Below are 14538 nucleotides of genomic sequence, written 5' to 3' on the forward strand. Positions count from 1 at the left end.
CCAAAACCTTCTCATGCTTCCCATAAACAGAAGCCATCCTGCACAGTAGTGGAAAGACCTGTATTTAAAATCACGATCTGCCACACTAGCTGAGTGACCTCAAGCAAGTCACAACCCAAGTCTGACCTATAAAATGGGGTTACCTCCACCTACCTTACAGTGTTTACACGTCACATAGTGGCAGCTCCACAACCAGCTCCTTTTATTTCCCACCAGAAGACAAGGCCTTATTATGTAGTTTTGGTGGTGTCTTTAAAAAGGAGAGGAGGGGAAATTAGCTTTGCTGATTCTTTCGCAGTGCCACTCAGCCTTCCATCTTTGCCTCCCCGACAAACTCCACTTTCTCCTTTTTCTTTCTTTCTGTTCTGATTGGCCATCCTATTCCAAGATGGAGTGCATTCCTATAGGACAGCCCCAAACCCAAGCTCCAAGTTTCTCACTTACATTTACTACCCATCAGTCTGGGAACTTTTAACGGAAAACCAGGAAAAGGGCAGAGGACTCCCAAATAAATTTAAATTAAAGCATATTTGTGGAGAGGAGGCTGAAACATTACGGCTTTTCCAGCTGTAAAGTTTACTATCCTCTATATGTTTTAGTCATAGACCTTAACTAGGAATGGTACTAGTCAAAACAATATACATAAATCCATGGTCATCCCTTGCCATAATTATGACTCAATATTCTAATTGTGTACAAAGTGGTAGAAAAAAATGATCTAACCTCGCCAAATGTTTCAACTGGTAAAACTAAGGGACAACTATAAAGAGTGGAACAGTTTGTTCTTTGCCCATGGGTGGCTGGACACAATCTACGGAGTTAGGAAATTCATGAACAGCTCAGCCAGTGGAATCAAGCTGAAATTCAAAGTGTATAACTTCAAAGACTGGTAGAGGTGAACCTGCCTATTCCAATACCTTCGGATGGAACGTAAATCATTCGAAAAGAGACTCGTTAAAAAACCTCTAGAATTGCTTATATAGTACCTAAGAATCCTTATCTTGACATGTAAACTCTATTCTCTTTTAAAGCATTTGTTCACCATCTATGAATCGTCACAATGCCAGGCCTAATGCAGTTATGTCTAAAATTCAGAATTTACACCCTAAAGCTGCACTCCAGCAGAAAGGAAGAATATGGGGACTGGAATGACACATAAACTTTTAAGACACAATTTGCTTTTTAAAAAGTTGTTTAAAGTTTCACCTCCTGGCTTTGGGCAATAGGTATAACTAGCCATATTTATTATTTACTTTCTGACAAGGACTGGTTTAAGTCACACATTAACCACCTTCATAAAACTGTATTAGGTACAAATGTCTCTCTTACAAATAAGCAACCGGAGAATACAGGAAGACTAAGTAATTTGTCCAAGGTCACACAGCAAATAACTGCTGCAGGGCAAAGCAAGGATAAACAAACATGCAGGGAAGAACTAGCAGGTCTTATGACACCAACTAGAATTTTGGGGGGAACATACACTTCCACATTTTGTTACATACACAAATACCGTAGTTATGTGTATGTGTTGTTAGTTCTAACTCCAAAGTGGCATTATTTTAAGAGTTTTCTAAAAACAGTGACTTGGGCATTTTTATTCCTGTAAATTATTCCCACTAGAAGACATATAAACAGTATGAAACACAGCAGGAGGGAAGAGACATTACTCATTCTAATTAGTGCTTTCAAACAAGAGAGGTTACATGGTGAGTGTAGAACCATGAGCTACCAGCATGAGATTGAACTGATTCCTCCAGCTGAGTCTTTAAAAATGTCCACTTGAGCTACTTCCAATCCTAATGCTGAAGACTGGAGAATGTGTTTGCATTAGGAACTCCCATACCCCCAAACTAAAGTTAAAATCCCTGGAGCCAGGATTCAAGAACCCTTCTGTCCTGACCCTGCTTTACACATACTAGTACATACCCCCATTCAGGTCGTTACAGATACCTCAGTATTTCATAGGAAGCATTTCATGTTATTAAACATACTTAAAATGCACTCAAAATTAAAATAGGATAATTTTACTAATATCATACAGAGGAACTGTACCTTATCCAACCCATTAATTTATTAACAAAGTCAAGCTAGAATGGGAGTATGGAACCTAATATTCACACTAAGATTCCTAGTTTAGTTACTTGCTATATGTGACAATGGACCAGTTAATCCATCAGATCATTGGTTACCTTATCTGTAAAAAGAATGATTGAAATGGTTCCATGTCAATAGACTGTTGTAAGAATGAAGTGATATTTCATGTATGTATCTGTATATACAATGTAACTTTTACTATAAATACTAACAGACTTAAATTTATTTCCAAAAATACAAAGCATGTATGACAAAACTAACACTTATTTCTGGATAGTAGGTACATACATGTATGTTTATAGTTTTCTGTATTTCTTTAAATTTTTCATAATAAAATATTGATCTTACCTACTTTTAATACAGAATCACACATGTAACGAAGTCACTTTGTGCAGTGAACCTTTATCTCATGGACCACATTCTTTCACAACAAAATCTTGGAACAATGATATACACAGCACAAAGCACAATGCAGACATAAGAATCACAGATCAGAGATGGAAGAGACCTCTGAAATCCCATCTAAATCTTATTTTCCAGACTAGGAAACTGCTTGAGTGGCTTTTCAGTTACATCCAGCTAGTTAATGCCAACCCCAACAGAAACACCTTGATTCTCGCTCCTGAGGTGGTCTTTAGTAAGTACCACATTTGAAAAATGATTCCTATTTTGTTTTTCGTATTTCGAAGTACAATTTTATGGCACAATTTTACAAAGCAAACTTACGCTATTTGATCTTCTGCATTCAGCTGAATAGTCTCGTTTCGTCCGAACACTGGCAAGCTGCCTTCATAAACTAAGTACATTGACTTCCAAGAACAAAGACTTAAAATTTTAACATACACAAAAATTAGTTAAGTTGCTCAAGAGCTTCCTTACCATTTGGTGTGAATCCAAAAGATATGAAAAGCATAGACTGTTACCTTTTGTCATAAGTATGTACAGCACATGGAAAATTAGGAATTTCTTCAATTTGAAGAAACGAATCAGTGTTATAATAGAAACATTTAAAAGTTTATCTTTGGAAAATGATTCAGACTTGTATATAAAAAATTATATACTTAGGATGAAAAAGGTGCTCTGTAATAAATCTGGCAACGCCCGTACTGATCATAAATTCCTAACTAGGCAGGTCATGGTGGGTAGTCACACCCCAGGTATACAACTTCTTGAGTAAAAGGCTTATCTTTGCCTTAAGCAAGCCCTGTCTATTGTTTCTGTGCATTTAGATTAACACACCTTTGAAAAGCCAGAATAATCCTTTTTCAGACCCCTTAGGAGGAGCACCCTCAAGGGAGCACATAATCTATTAAAATGTCCTGTAATTCAGTCCCCACCTTGCTTTCTCCCACCATCATGTAATTTTCCTTATGTTCTCTCCCTAATTCCAAATGCAAAAAAGAAACTGTAAAACTGTCATTCTTGAAGCAGTTGAGATCTTGCTTCCTGGCATGCTGTCAGTTTGGCTCAAATAAATTCAAAAATCTCTACAGGTTTGGATGTTTTTTACGTTGACATACTTAAGTGTCTGAATTGCATACTAATGATTAAAGATTATTCTTCAAAACATTTTATAAAAAAACAGAATTCTAAGCTTGAGTGGACAATCACAATCAACTTGCCTAGTGATATACCTGGTATTATCAGCTTTTACTTTTCTAATAAAAATACACATTTTTAAAAAAGTGCTGAGATTTAAGGGCACAATAAGAAATAATTTGGGGTTTTGTGGTATTGCATTTTACTTTCAGAAAAATAGGCCTTCTTATAACTAAGGGATTGGGAAATAAGCAACCAGCACAGCACCCAAAATAGTTTAAAACAATTTAACAGACACAACTACCGAGTAGCTTTGCACAGCTTAAAATTAACAGCACTAATGACATCAAACAGGTATATTATAGAAAGAAAACACCTGGTTTAATACCTTATAAAGTATGTACAGAACTTGAACTCTTGTAAGATACATTTCAAGTCACAATTAAATTATAATTGTAATTGGATACTCTGATATAATGAAAAGGTCTAGTTGGTTAAAAAAGGGCATGTAAACCATAAAAGATTAAAAAGTATTTTAAAATACACAATAAAATTCTAACCAATAGGTTTAAATTTTGATTTTTAAAAAGTAAATATATATTTACAATCTTTAAATTTCAATTTGTTACTTTTACATGATCTTTATTACCAAGATAACATAAAACAACAAAAAGCTCTTTTAACCATTTATACACAGAAAAAAAATTAATAGGGAGGTTGGTAGAAAGCGACATCCTTAGTAGCTAAGATATGAAAAGGCCAAAAACTTTATTAATGGAGTCATAAAACAGACTTAACCAAAACTGCAAGCTAGGAAACAAGCAGTTTCACGTCATTGCAGGACCCAGTTTCCCTGGGACCCAGATCCCTTATCAGAAAAGGTATGATTATAAGTGAGGGTTACCTGAAGGGAGAATTCTGAGAGGATTAATTAAGGAGATCACCTCTTCCAACTAATGAAGCACTAAGATATGACTGCCTTGGGTGTCAAAGTTCACAGCACAATCCACTCATGGACCTTCTTTAAAAGCTTAAAAACCTCAAACAATCCTTAGTTCTTAATACAAGAACCAGTGTTTAAAGCATAAAATCCTTAATTGGAGTGTTCAGCCCAGTTGATTATCAAAAGCTATTTATAAAATGCTTCAATACTGATGACAATAAACTGATGATATTAAAGCTACCAAAACTTTGTAATGATCACAAAGGTTTGGCTCCTGGGTTAGAGTCGAAAGTCATTTTGCCTTCTGACAACATTGCAGAGACGTCAGATACTTCTTCATCTCTCAAACAATGTGGAATCTGCCTTCTATGTTTTCCGTTTATCATAATCTCCAACCATCTTCTTAATGTGTGACAATTTACTCTTCAATTGCTTGCAATAATTCCTCTTACTTTTGTAATCTGCAGACTAAAAAGAAAAAAAAGGAACCAAGTAAATTTAACAAAATAAAAACAAGCTATGTGTTAGCTGCTGGGAAGGCAGAGGTGAATGAAAAAAAAGTGGAACAGAAATCATAGCATTGTTGGGAGTGTTAAAGGAAGTAACATAGATAAGGCACCTGGCAGTATCTCAAACCAAATAGGCAGATGATTCTCTGCTCAATTATATCTTTGAAACTGAGTTTCACAAAGGATACACTACTTTCTAATAATTTGTAAAGTAACCCAAAAACCTTATTGACCTTTTCACTAACACATCATCTGAAAAGAATCAGTAAAACAACAAACTGGTGTCAGTTAACTTGGGAAAGGGGAACTGGGTAAATGTGGAACGAAACAGGAAACTTTATACTCCTTTAAAGTCTTGCATTTAAAAAGATGTTCTGTAATTTTTAAAAAACAATACAAAATCTTTTAAAAACAAAAAAATGTTTTAAGTCAAGAAAGACTGGTAACAGCAAGTGTTGGTAAAGCTATGGAGCAACAGGAACCTACAATGCTCGGTGGAAATCTAAGCTGGCACACAACGGGGAAGCTGTTTGACCTAGTACCTAGTCAAGGCTGGATCACATTTACCCAATGACCCTGAAATTTCACTCCTAAGTATACGCCTGACAAACGTGTGCACACGTGCACACACACTTACAATAATGTCTGAAGCTGCATTGGTTGTAAAAGCCCTAACTTGGAAACCACCCAAATACATGCTCATTAGCAATAGTATAATAAGTTGTGTTTTATTCACAAAATAAATAAAAAATAAATGAACCACAGCCACATGCCAAAATATGAATGGATCTCACAAAGTACTGAGCAAAAGAAATCATATACTTGTATATGATTCCATTTATATAAAGTTCAAAGTAGGCAAAATTAATCTACGATGTTAGAAGTTAGGATGGTGGTTGCCTCTAGAGAGAGTGTAAAAACTGGAAAAGAGTACAAGAGAGCGTTGTCAGGGGTACAAGGAAATCTATTTCTTGATTTGGGTGCCAGGTACGAAGGTATATGGTTACTTTGTGAAAATTTACCAAGTTATACACTTATGATTTGTGCACCTTTCTATATGTATATTTCAACCTTTAAAAAGTTTTTACAAAATCAGTATTGGTTGTTGCTGCAAACAACTGAAATTAATGTTCCAACTTCTTACTTAGTTATAGTTTATCTTGCAATTATTGGGCCTTTTGTCTATCGTCAGTGCATACATGACAAGATATTCATAGCCACTAAAGGTTAAAGGAAAACGCGTAATAGAAAAGTTCTTCCTAAAAGAATCTTACAATCTGGGATACTTACTCCCTTAACTTGCTTCAGTCTATTGTATTCATCTGCAGCAGCCTATTAAGAGAAACACAGGGAAATTTGTTTAATGGGGCATTTTCTCTTTCAAAAATAACATTATTGATGCTATACTTTGAAGCTAAGACTGCCAAAATTACTGGAAATTAAAACAACAAAGTCTTAAAGCTCTTAAAACTATTATGGTCTACAGGAGGCCTGAAGGAATCCAGTGAAAAGAAGCTGATGACCTATTTCTTAGGTTCCATTCGCATAGGCAGGTAATTATTTGCTCTACTGCCTCTCATTTCTCCCCATGCTAGTCCAAGTGCCATGCTGACACCAGAGATCTTTTTGTGAAGCACAGCTCTCATCAGGTTATATTCCATTCTAAAACCGGTCAGAGCTCCCCATTAACTCCTCTACTAATCTACTTTCTCACCTATCCAGTCTTAGCATCCATCACGTGCAATTCCTTAAAAAAAAAAAATCAAGCACATTAATGCTTCCAGACTTCTGTCATGATCTCTTTATGGCTGTACACATGTACCCCTCCCCCATTTTGTCTGGAGACACTGTAATGGTTAGGTCTCAGTTAAACTTCTCCTCAACTCTTCAGGCCTTCAGCAGGTCTTATCCCTTCTCTGAGCAATTAGTTACAGTACTTTCTACACATAATGTGAATACAGCATTAGACACATTGTCTAAGTTGTTTAGATGTCAGTTTCTTAGAATATGAGCTTTTTGAGGGCTACAGCAGATTGTGTTTATCTTTCTAACCTCAGCACTTTCATATCATCAAGGACACATTAACGATCAATAAAAGTTCACTGAATTGAGAAAGGCTTATGACAACACCATACAAAAGCCATAAAAGAAAACAATAGTTAAATCAAACTATGTAAGAAGCAAATTCTTCAAAACTGAAAAACAGATCACCCCAATTAAAAATGGCAAAGGGTAGTTCATAAAATGAATGTGAAATTCAAATAAATATGTGATATGATTTTAAAAGTTTAATTACTAGTATGTAAGGCAGAAGGCAGTAATTTTTCAGACTCTAAATATTAGTGAAATGTGGGTCAAATGAGCCCTCTAGAGCATCATTAGCAGGAATGCAGTTGATATAATCTTTGTAGAGCAGTTCTTCAAGAAAAATCTAAATGTACATAACCTCTGATTCAGCAATTTCACATTCTGGAATTTGTTCTAGCTAGATAAGCAGACAAGTGTGCAAAGATGGAGAGGTTCACCAGCATATTACTGGTACTATTAGGGGTGGGAGGGTGGGGGGTAGAGGAGGTAGGGGGGTGGTAGTGGTGGTGGTGGTGGTGTGCGCGTCAAGGAGTAGACATACCTAAAGTCTAGTCACAGAGAAGACTATTAAGTAAATTATGGTACAACCCCAGAATAGAAAATTGTGTGGCTAACACATAAAAATGTTATTTTTTCCATAAGTAAATCTTTATTATTTACATGAAACAATAAATATAAGCAATTGTTGAGTAGAAAATCCGGATATAAGCTGTGCCAGAAAGCATTTAAAAAGAAAAAGAAAAACCCCCAATGATGGATATACATCAAAAAGACAAAGAAGGCAACTGAAAGAGTTCCCAATGGTCAAAGCTATAACAATTCCAGCAACAAAATAAAGTAGCATTGGATTATAGCCCAAAGTATAAAATAGATATCCCTAAGTCTATACTGATACGAATGACTGACTGAATGAATGAATAAAAAAGAGGAAGTAACACATTTACCACGCAGAAGAATTCCAAATAATTTGTGTCAGTACACCACGTTTAGAGATCTGGAGTACAATTCCCCACTCCTTAAGTGTGACCTATGTACAGTGACTTCCTTCCAAAGAGTAAGGAAGGGGGATTAAAAAGGAAAGAGTAACTTTACACCGACAATCACTACTTCAGCCAGAGGATCAAGGGGAAAAAAACAGACCATGAGTATTTTTGAGTGAAAAAAGGAAAGATGTAAGTAAAACACATAAAATGATTCCTTATCGAAGACTGTGTGTGTCTAGGTGCCCTTCCACACACAGAAGATATTTTAACAACTAATATTTTGGTGATAACCAGGTGGTGGAATTTAAGGCAATTTATTTTTCTGTATGCAATTCTGGATTGTTTGAATTTTTTACAGAAAGAATGAACTGTGTATATAAATAGAAAAAGTAATACAGCTACTTTCTTTTAAATAGGAAGGGATATATGTACATAGTTTGCCTTATAATTCTTAACTACATTAGTACACTCTTCAATTTGGAAAGGCTTTTATCCAAGACTCAATTTCAATTATTCTTCAATGAAATCATTTTCATAATTACTAGCAAAATTTGTATCAACATTAGTATAAAGGATATTGTATCCCCATAGATCAGAATAAAATTTTATGTAATATATAATTATCAGGTTTTAATTTACCATGTACTCTTCACTTTCTTCTCTATAGTCATCCAATTCTTTATCCAGACGAGAGAGTTCTTTATTGACCTCATCAAGTTCTGCTTGTAAGAGCTTGTATTCCTGCAGGCCAGTGTCAAAATTTCTCTTATAAAGTTGTCTTTGTTGATCTGAAGTGATAGGTGGATATTCCCTAAAAATTGAGAAAATGACTACTTAAGTATCCATAAAAGACATAAAACCCAGTGTTTCTTCCTCAAAAATAATAAAGCTGGTGGGATGTAGAGAGTGACATTCTCTTATTATTTTTGTAGCTTATGGGGAGAGGAACGTGGAGTACAGTAAGTTCTTTTAAGAAAAATTATGCTTGGGGCGACTGGATGGCTCAGTTGGTTAGAGCACGAGCTCTGAACAACAGGGTTGCCGGTTCAATTCCCACATAGGTTGGTGGGCTGCGCCCCCTGCAACTAAAGATTGAAAACGGTGACTGGACTTGGAGCTGAGCTGTGCCCTCCACAACTAGATTGAAGGACAATGATTTGGAGCTGATGGGCCCTGGAGAGGCACACTGTTCCCCAATATTCCCCAATAAAATTTATTAAAAAGAAAATGCATGTTCACTGTACAAATATTCTGGCAATGCATTCAACCATGAAAAAAGCTCTGAAACCCTGTATCACTTGTTATCTTTCAATATGCCTAAGCTATTCTTTACATATGAAGGGAATGCTATCCACCTATAATCCACTAAGGAATTACTCTGAATTGTTTCACAGAACTAAGGAACTTCATAGCAATATGGAATTTCAAATTTTAGATCTCAGTCTAATATCTTCATTTTACAAAAGGGAGGAATTAAAGGATTTGCTCAAAAGTGAAACAAAAATTCAGAATTGTTCAGAGTTTTCATTTAAATCTTCCATGATATAAATTAGGCAAATGTATTTTACAGACAGATGGCTGAATGAGGCCAAAAACTCTAGGAGGGAGAGAGGAATATGATGTATGAGTAGGGGATTTCAAACTACACATGCCCCACCCCACCGTCCTAACACTTCCAGAAGCAATGTTTTGATTAATCCCTTTGCACTACAAACGTTTCTGATTTACATGCCATTCCTCAGACTACTTGGGCATAAAAAGGCTACACATCAAACTCGAGTATAGCTGGTGACGAAGGACTATAACAAAACCACTGACACACACACAAAGGAACTTAACCACAACCCTGGCCAGAACACTAAATTGTTAACGCAGTTGTTTACAGAACTGTTTGCCAAAATCTTTTGGATTAAACTTTTAAAAGAATCTCTGGTCTCATCATGAAAGCTTAACTTAAAAATAAATGCCAAAGGAAAGCCATAGTACCAGTCTAGGAATTTTATAGTAAGGTAAAATAAAGTTCCTCTGTATTTGTATTTTATTTCTTTGAAAGACCTTCCTTGGGTGACTATTAGTAAAAGTAAGAGCGCTGGTGAAGTTTATCAGCCAATTTGTAGGGGACATTGAAAATATTTTTAAGACATGGTTACAGCCAAACATATCCCTTCCACACCTATCTTTATTACAAGAGTACTAACACAAAAAAGTAACAAAAATCCATCTCCAGTCCTGGCTGGCAAAGAATGGAATGACACCATCCACCCCAGTGTAGGAGGCAACACCTCCAAAACCTGGTTGGCCCACGCTAGTGTCAGACATGCAAGTGGTTCCAGCAAAGGGGCAACTCGGTACCTGATCCAGTCCTCCTCCAGTTCATCGCAGGACTCGCCGCCCGTCGTGTAGTCGGTTTCATAGTGGTCTTGCTCTGGTCTCTTTGATTTTCCCGCTCTTCGCTTTGTGGGAGCCCTTTTTGAAGGTGTCTCCAAGTTACCACTGCTGCTATAAGGAGGCAGCCTGAACTCATCCACAGGTGAAGTCACTGGAAGCTCCTGAACCACTTCAGGCACCCTAATAAAAGAGGAATTGTTTTTCAGTGATCATGGGGTACACGCCAAGCCTTTGCCAGGGCACTGTAACCACAAAGAGCAGCAGCAGGGAGCTGGGAGACGTCCACATGTAGGTGTGTGCGCTCCACAGTCCATTAGCTCAGCCCTGAGCAGACCCCTAGTTCCTGCGTTCAGGAAAGGACCAGCTCAGATCCTCTAACATGCACAAGTAGCTGGAAGGGTCCTATGGAAGGGGAGCCCATTAGCAAACCTTCTAGTTCGGAAAATGGACCTAAGATTTCACGTTAGGAAGTTCAGGCTGTGTGGAAGGTGTGTTTACCTGACCTGTGCCAGGGACACACCCTACCGAAGGCTGTCAAGAAAATAATGGTCATGACTGTTCTACAGGTTCTTCCCGTTCCATGGACATAGCTACCTTTGGAAGCAGACTCTCAGAGACAAGCTCTTTGTTATATTAATTTTAGACTCCAATAGAGCAATTCTCTTTTCAAAATATCACGAGAAACTAAAAAAGCTAAAAATTTAAAATCCAAAACACTAAGAAGCTTTATATTCTAAAGGTTTTTGTTTGTCGCCTCAGAGCAAGAAGCATTCATAGTACCTGGCAATTTGGGTAATAGATGAAAGAGCTCATTAAGATTTTTTTGAGTTGCTCCATTAATCCTGAAGCCATGCAGAATGAACGGAATGGAAGGATTACCATTACACGTATTTATCTAATTTAATTATTCAATATTGCATCAGATTTTTAACTGCTTATAATGTTTCTGCCACAAGTTTAAAAACGAAGCCTATTATGGAATAAAATACCACAAGCTGTGGCAACTGTACACTACTTCTGAGTAACAGAAATGCAAAGATTAACTTTCCTCTGTAGCAGAGCTGGAGAAGGGCAAGAAGAGAAAGGAAAGGAAGACAAAGTACCTGAGACTTTCCAACATCAGTCCTGCTATTCAAATCAACTACATCTGAAGATTTCTTTTCTTACTCTTTTCAACTCACCAAAACTGTAATCTTGAGCTTTATTTATGAGATTTACTTTCTTTTCTATGTGACCAGAACTGCTCAATTCTAACTGCTATCAGTCTTAGATTTCTAATCACACTTAATTTCTTGTGGATTCCTAAAGCTTTGCGTGAGAGTGTGTGTGTAGTTGGTGGTGGTGGTAATTATTTCTTCTTTATTTATTCAGGTTAACGTAGCTTTGTGCACTATGTTAATGCTACTTCTAAAGGAGGGAAAATGTGACTTTCTCTGCAAGTCAATAATTAAACAAGTTCCTAGACACTCTGCCAAAATTGCCAGGTACTATGAATGCTGCTTGCTCTGAGGCGACAAACAAAAACCTTTAGAATGCCGTGGGTTTATTTGAGGGGGTACAGACCAGAGGGGGAGGAAGCTAAAGGGTAAAAGAAATTAGAAAAAAAAGAAAACATTGAAGCACGCTGCCCCTCATAATTTTTTATTAGATATTGATATTATAAATCTTTACCATGGAAGTTTTCCACCTCCCCTCTTCCTATGCCCTTTGAAGCCCTAAACAGTAATATACTTGATATAGCATAGAAGCTAAAAACAAAATGCTTAGCAAGAAAAGTATATATAAATATAAAAGCTAGGGAACATGCGTACTCTCAATCATCTTTGAACCTACTTTTTAGATACACATCTTATTAGATCAAAATCCGTACACTCAGAAGAGGTAACCAGCTGTCTACTTTCCTCAGTATCCGACTTAGTCTCCCAGGTCTAGAATTTCATCCTCTTGTAGCTTTTGGATTCCTTCTTTTTTATTCATTTGTTTTATTCTAACACACACACCTTCACATGCCTTTGCTGCTCTTATCTTGCCCCAACTCTCTGTAGAGCTACTGTACACCTTCTGCTCTTGTTAGTTTGCAACATCCATGACAACATGGACTTGGTATTCCCAGGGTACCTGGCCAAGGAATGTGTACATGGCGGGTGTTCAGGGTAATTACTGAACTGAAAACACAGTCACAAGCATCGTCCTTCCTGATGACAGCCAGTTATCAGTGAAGGAAGTGAAACAACATACGATCAACATCAGTGTTGACTCATCAGAATGACTGTCAGAATGATGTCCATTATATATGTGCTATTTTAGAACTGCCACAGTTATTGGGGGAAATAACTAAGCCTTGCCCATCAGACAACTCCATCTTCCTAGCCCTGAGGATGACAGTGACCTAAAAAAGGCCAAAGTTTGACATATAACCTTTGGGAAGGGAAATTCCATTTTCTGAATCCCGGACTGGAAGATGAGTGTAGCTTGGGGCATGTGGGTGCTCACCCTGTTACGACGAGAATAAAGGCAACATAGCCACAAGAGCCCCGGTATCTTCTGAGTCCTTGGATCACGCTATGCCTGAAGCCCCTGGGCCCCATGTGAACCAGTGAATTTCTACAACTTGCACAAAAGTCCACAAAAAGCAATGGTCTCATTTGACACTCGAAGGTATCATCCTGCCTTGAAAGATCTCTGCAGTGTCAACGCTCAACTTCCTTGATTTATTAAGGTTAATTCACCCTGGATGTAGACAGGATAGTAAGGAGCATACCTAAGAGGGCTCTCCCAAATTCACTTCAAGGGTAAAGAAGCAACCTTCTTCAGCTAAATTCTGCTGTCTTCTAATCCAGGATTAATTCTACCTGCCTTGAAATTCTAAGGTATAGGACAGAATGATGAGCAAAAGGAGCCAGACACGAGAGTAATTACCGCATGATTCCATTTTATAAGAACTCTAATAACAAGCTAAACTAGTAAAAGGTGATAGGCATCGAAATAATGATGGTGGGGTGAGAGGGGTAGCGATGAAGAAAGGGCACAAGAGGACTTTTTGGAGGGCTTGAAATGTCTCAATGTGGTGCAGGTTACTTCAATGTTCACACGTGTGAAAACTCATCAGGCTGTCAGTCAAGAAGCGTGCTCTTTACTGAATGTAAGTTATGCCTTGGGGGGGGGGGAAATCTTAGTATTGAGGTACCTTATCCTCAACATGGACCTCAGACACAATGTTCCCATTCTAATTCCTTCTCTGTCTATTGCTATAGCAAGGAGGAGAGGTGCTCTGGGTTATGGACCTTCAAGAAAGCCTGAGGAACGACAGGCTACCTTGTTGTGAATCCTGCACAGCACTTGACAATGTCTGTTACTCCCCAGAGGCTGCAAGTTCCTTCCATCACTACCGCACACGTCAGGTGCTGTGGGAGACACTGTCATATGTGAATCCCTTAGCACCCCCTCCTCCTCTTCTGGGTTCTAAAATTAAGCATCACACTTACATTTTCAAGACCTTCGAAAAAGTTCTGGGGTTCAGGCTGGGAGTGTGAACTGGTACAAACATTATGGAGTATAGATTGACCACATCTATCAAAATTAAATACTCAATTTTCTTTAGCCCAGCAATTCTACTTTTAATGTTTCCTCCAGATACATTCACATATATGTAAAGTGATAAATATGCAAGTTTATTTTCCCTGCAGTGGTTTGTAATTACAAAACATTGGGAAAAACTGTGCATCAATATGAGATTAATAAATTACTGATGGAATATTATGCAGCTACAAAACAGATCAGTAAACTCTTTGTACAGCAATAGGAACAATCTCCAAGATATACTGCTAACAATACATTTAATATGCCAGTATTTTTTAAAAAATAAAAACATAACCAATATACACATTTGGCCAGCATGTTTTTTAAAAATAACCTCTGGAAAGATATAAAAGAAAGTGGTAACACTAGCTGCCTCTAGGGAGAGGAACTAGGTACCTGGGGACATAAGATACCC

General features: G+C 37.3%; 1 protein-coding gene across 9 annotated transcripts in view; it reads right to left on the reverse strand.

Moving 5' to 3' along the window:
- Positions 1-2385: 2385 nt before the first annotated feature.
- The window catches only part of OCLN (occludin), a 47854-nt gene continuing 35701 nt past the window's right edge, over positions 2386-14538 (reverse strand). For all 9 annotated transcript variants that reach the window (XM_081054611.1, XM_081054612.1, XM_081054613.1 and 6 more), the window contains 4 exons: positions 10509-10724; positions 8796-8967; positions 6376-6417; positions 2386-5044 (listed from right to left, as the gene is read on the reverse strand). In XM_081054611.1, coding sequence (XP_080910737.1) covers positions 4943-5044; positions 6376-6417; positions 8796-8967; positions 10509-10724 — 532 coding nt within the window. In that variant the 3' untranslated portion in view covers positions 2386-4942. The remainder of the gene's footprint in view (positions 5045-6375; positions 6418-8795; positions 8968-10508; positions 10725-14538) is intronic.

This window comes from Rhinolophus hipposideros (assembly GCF_964194185.1).
Source record: "Rhinolophus hipposideros genome assembly, chromosome: 7".
NCBI classification, from domain to species: Eukaryota; Metazoa; Chordata; class Mammalia; order Chiroptera; family Rhinolophidae; genus Rhinolophus; species Rhinolophus hipposideros.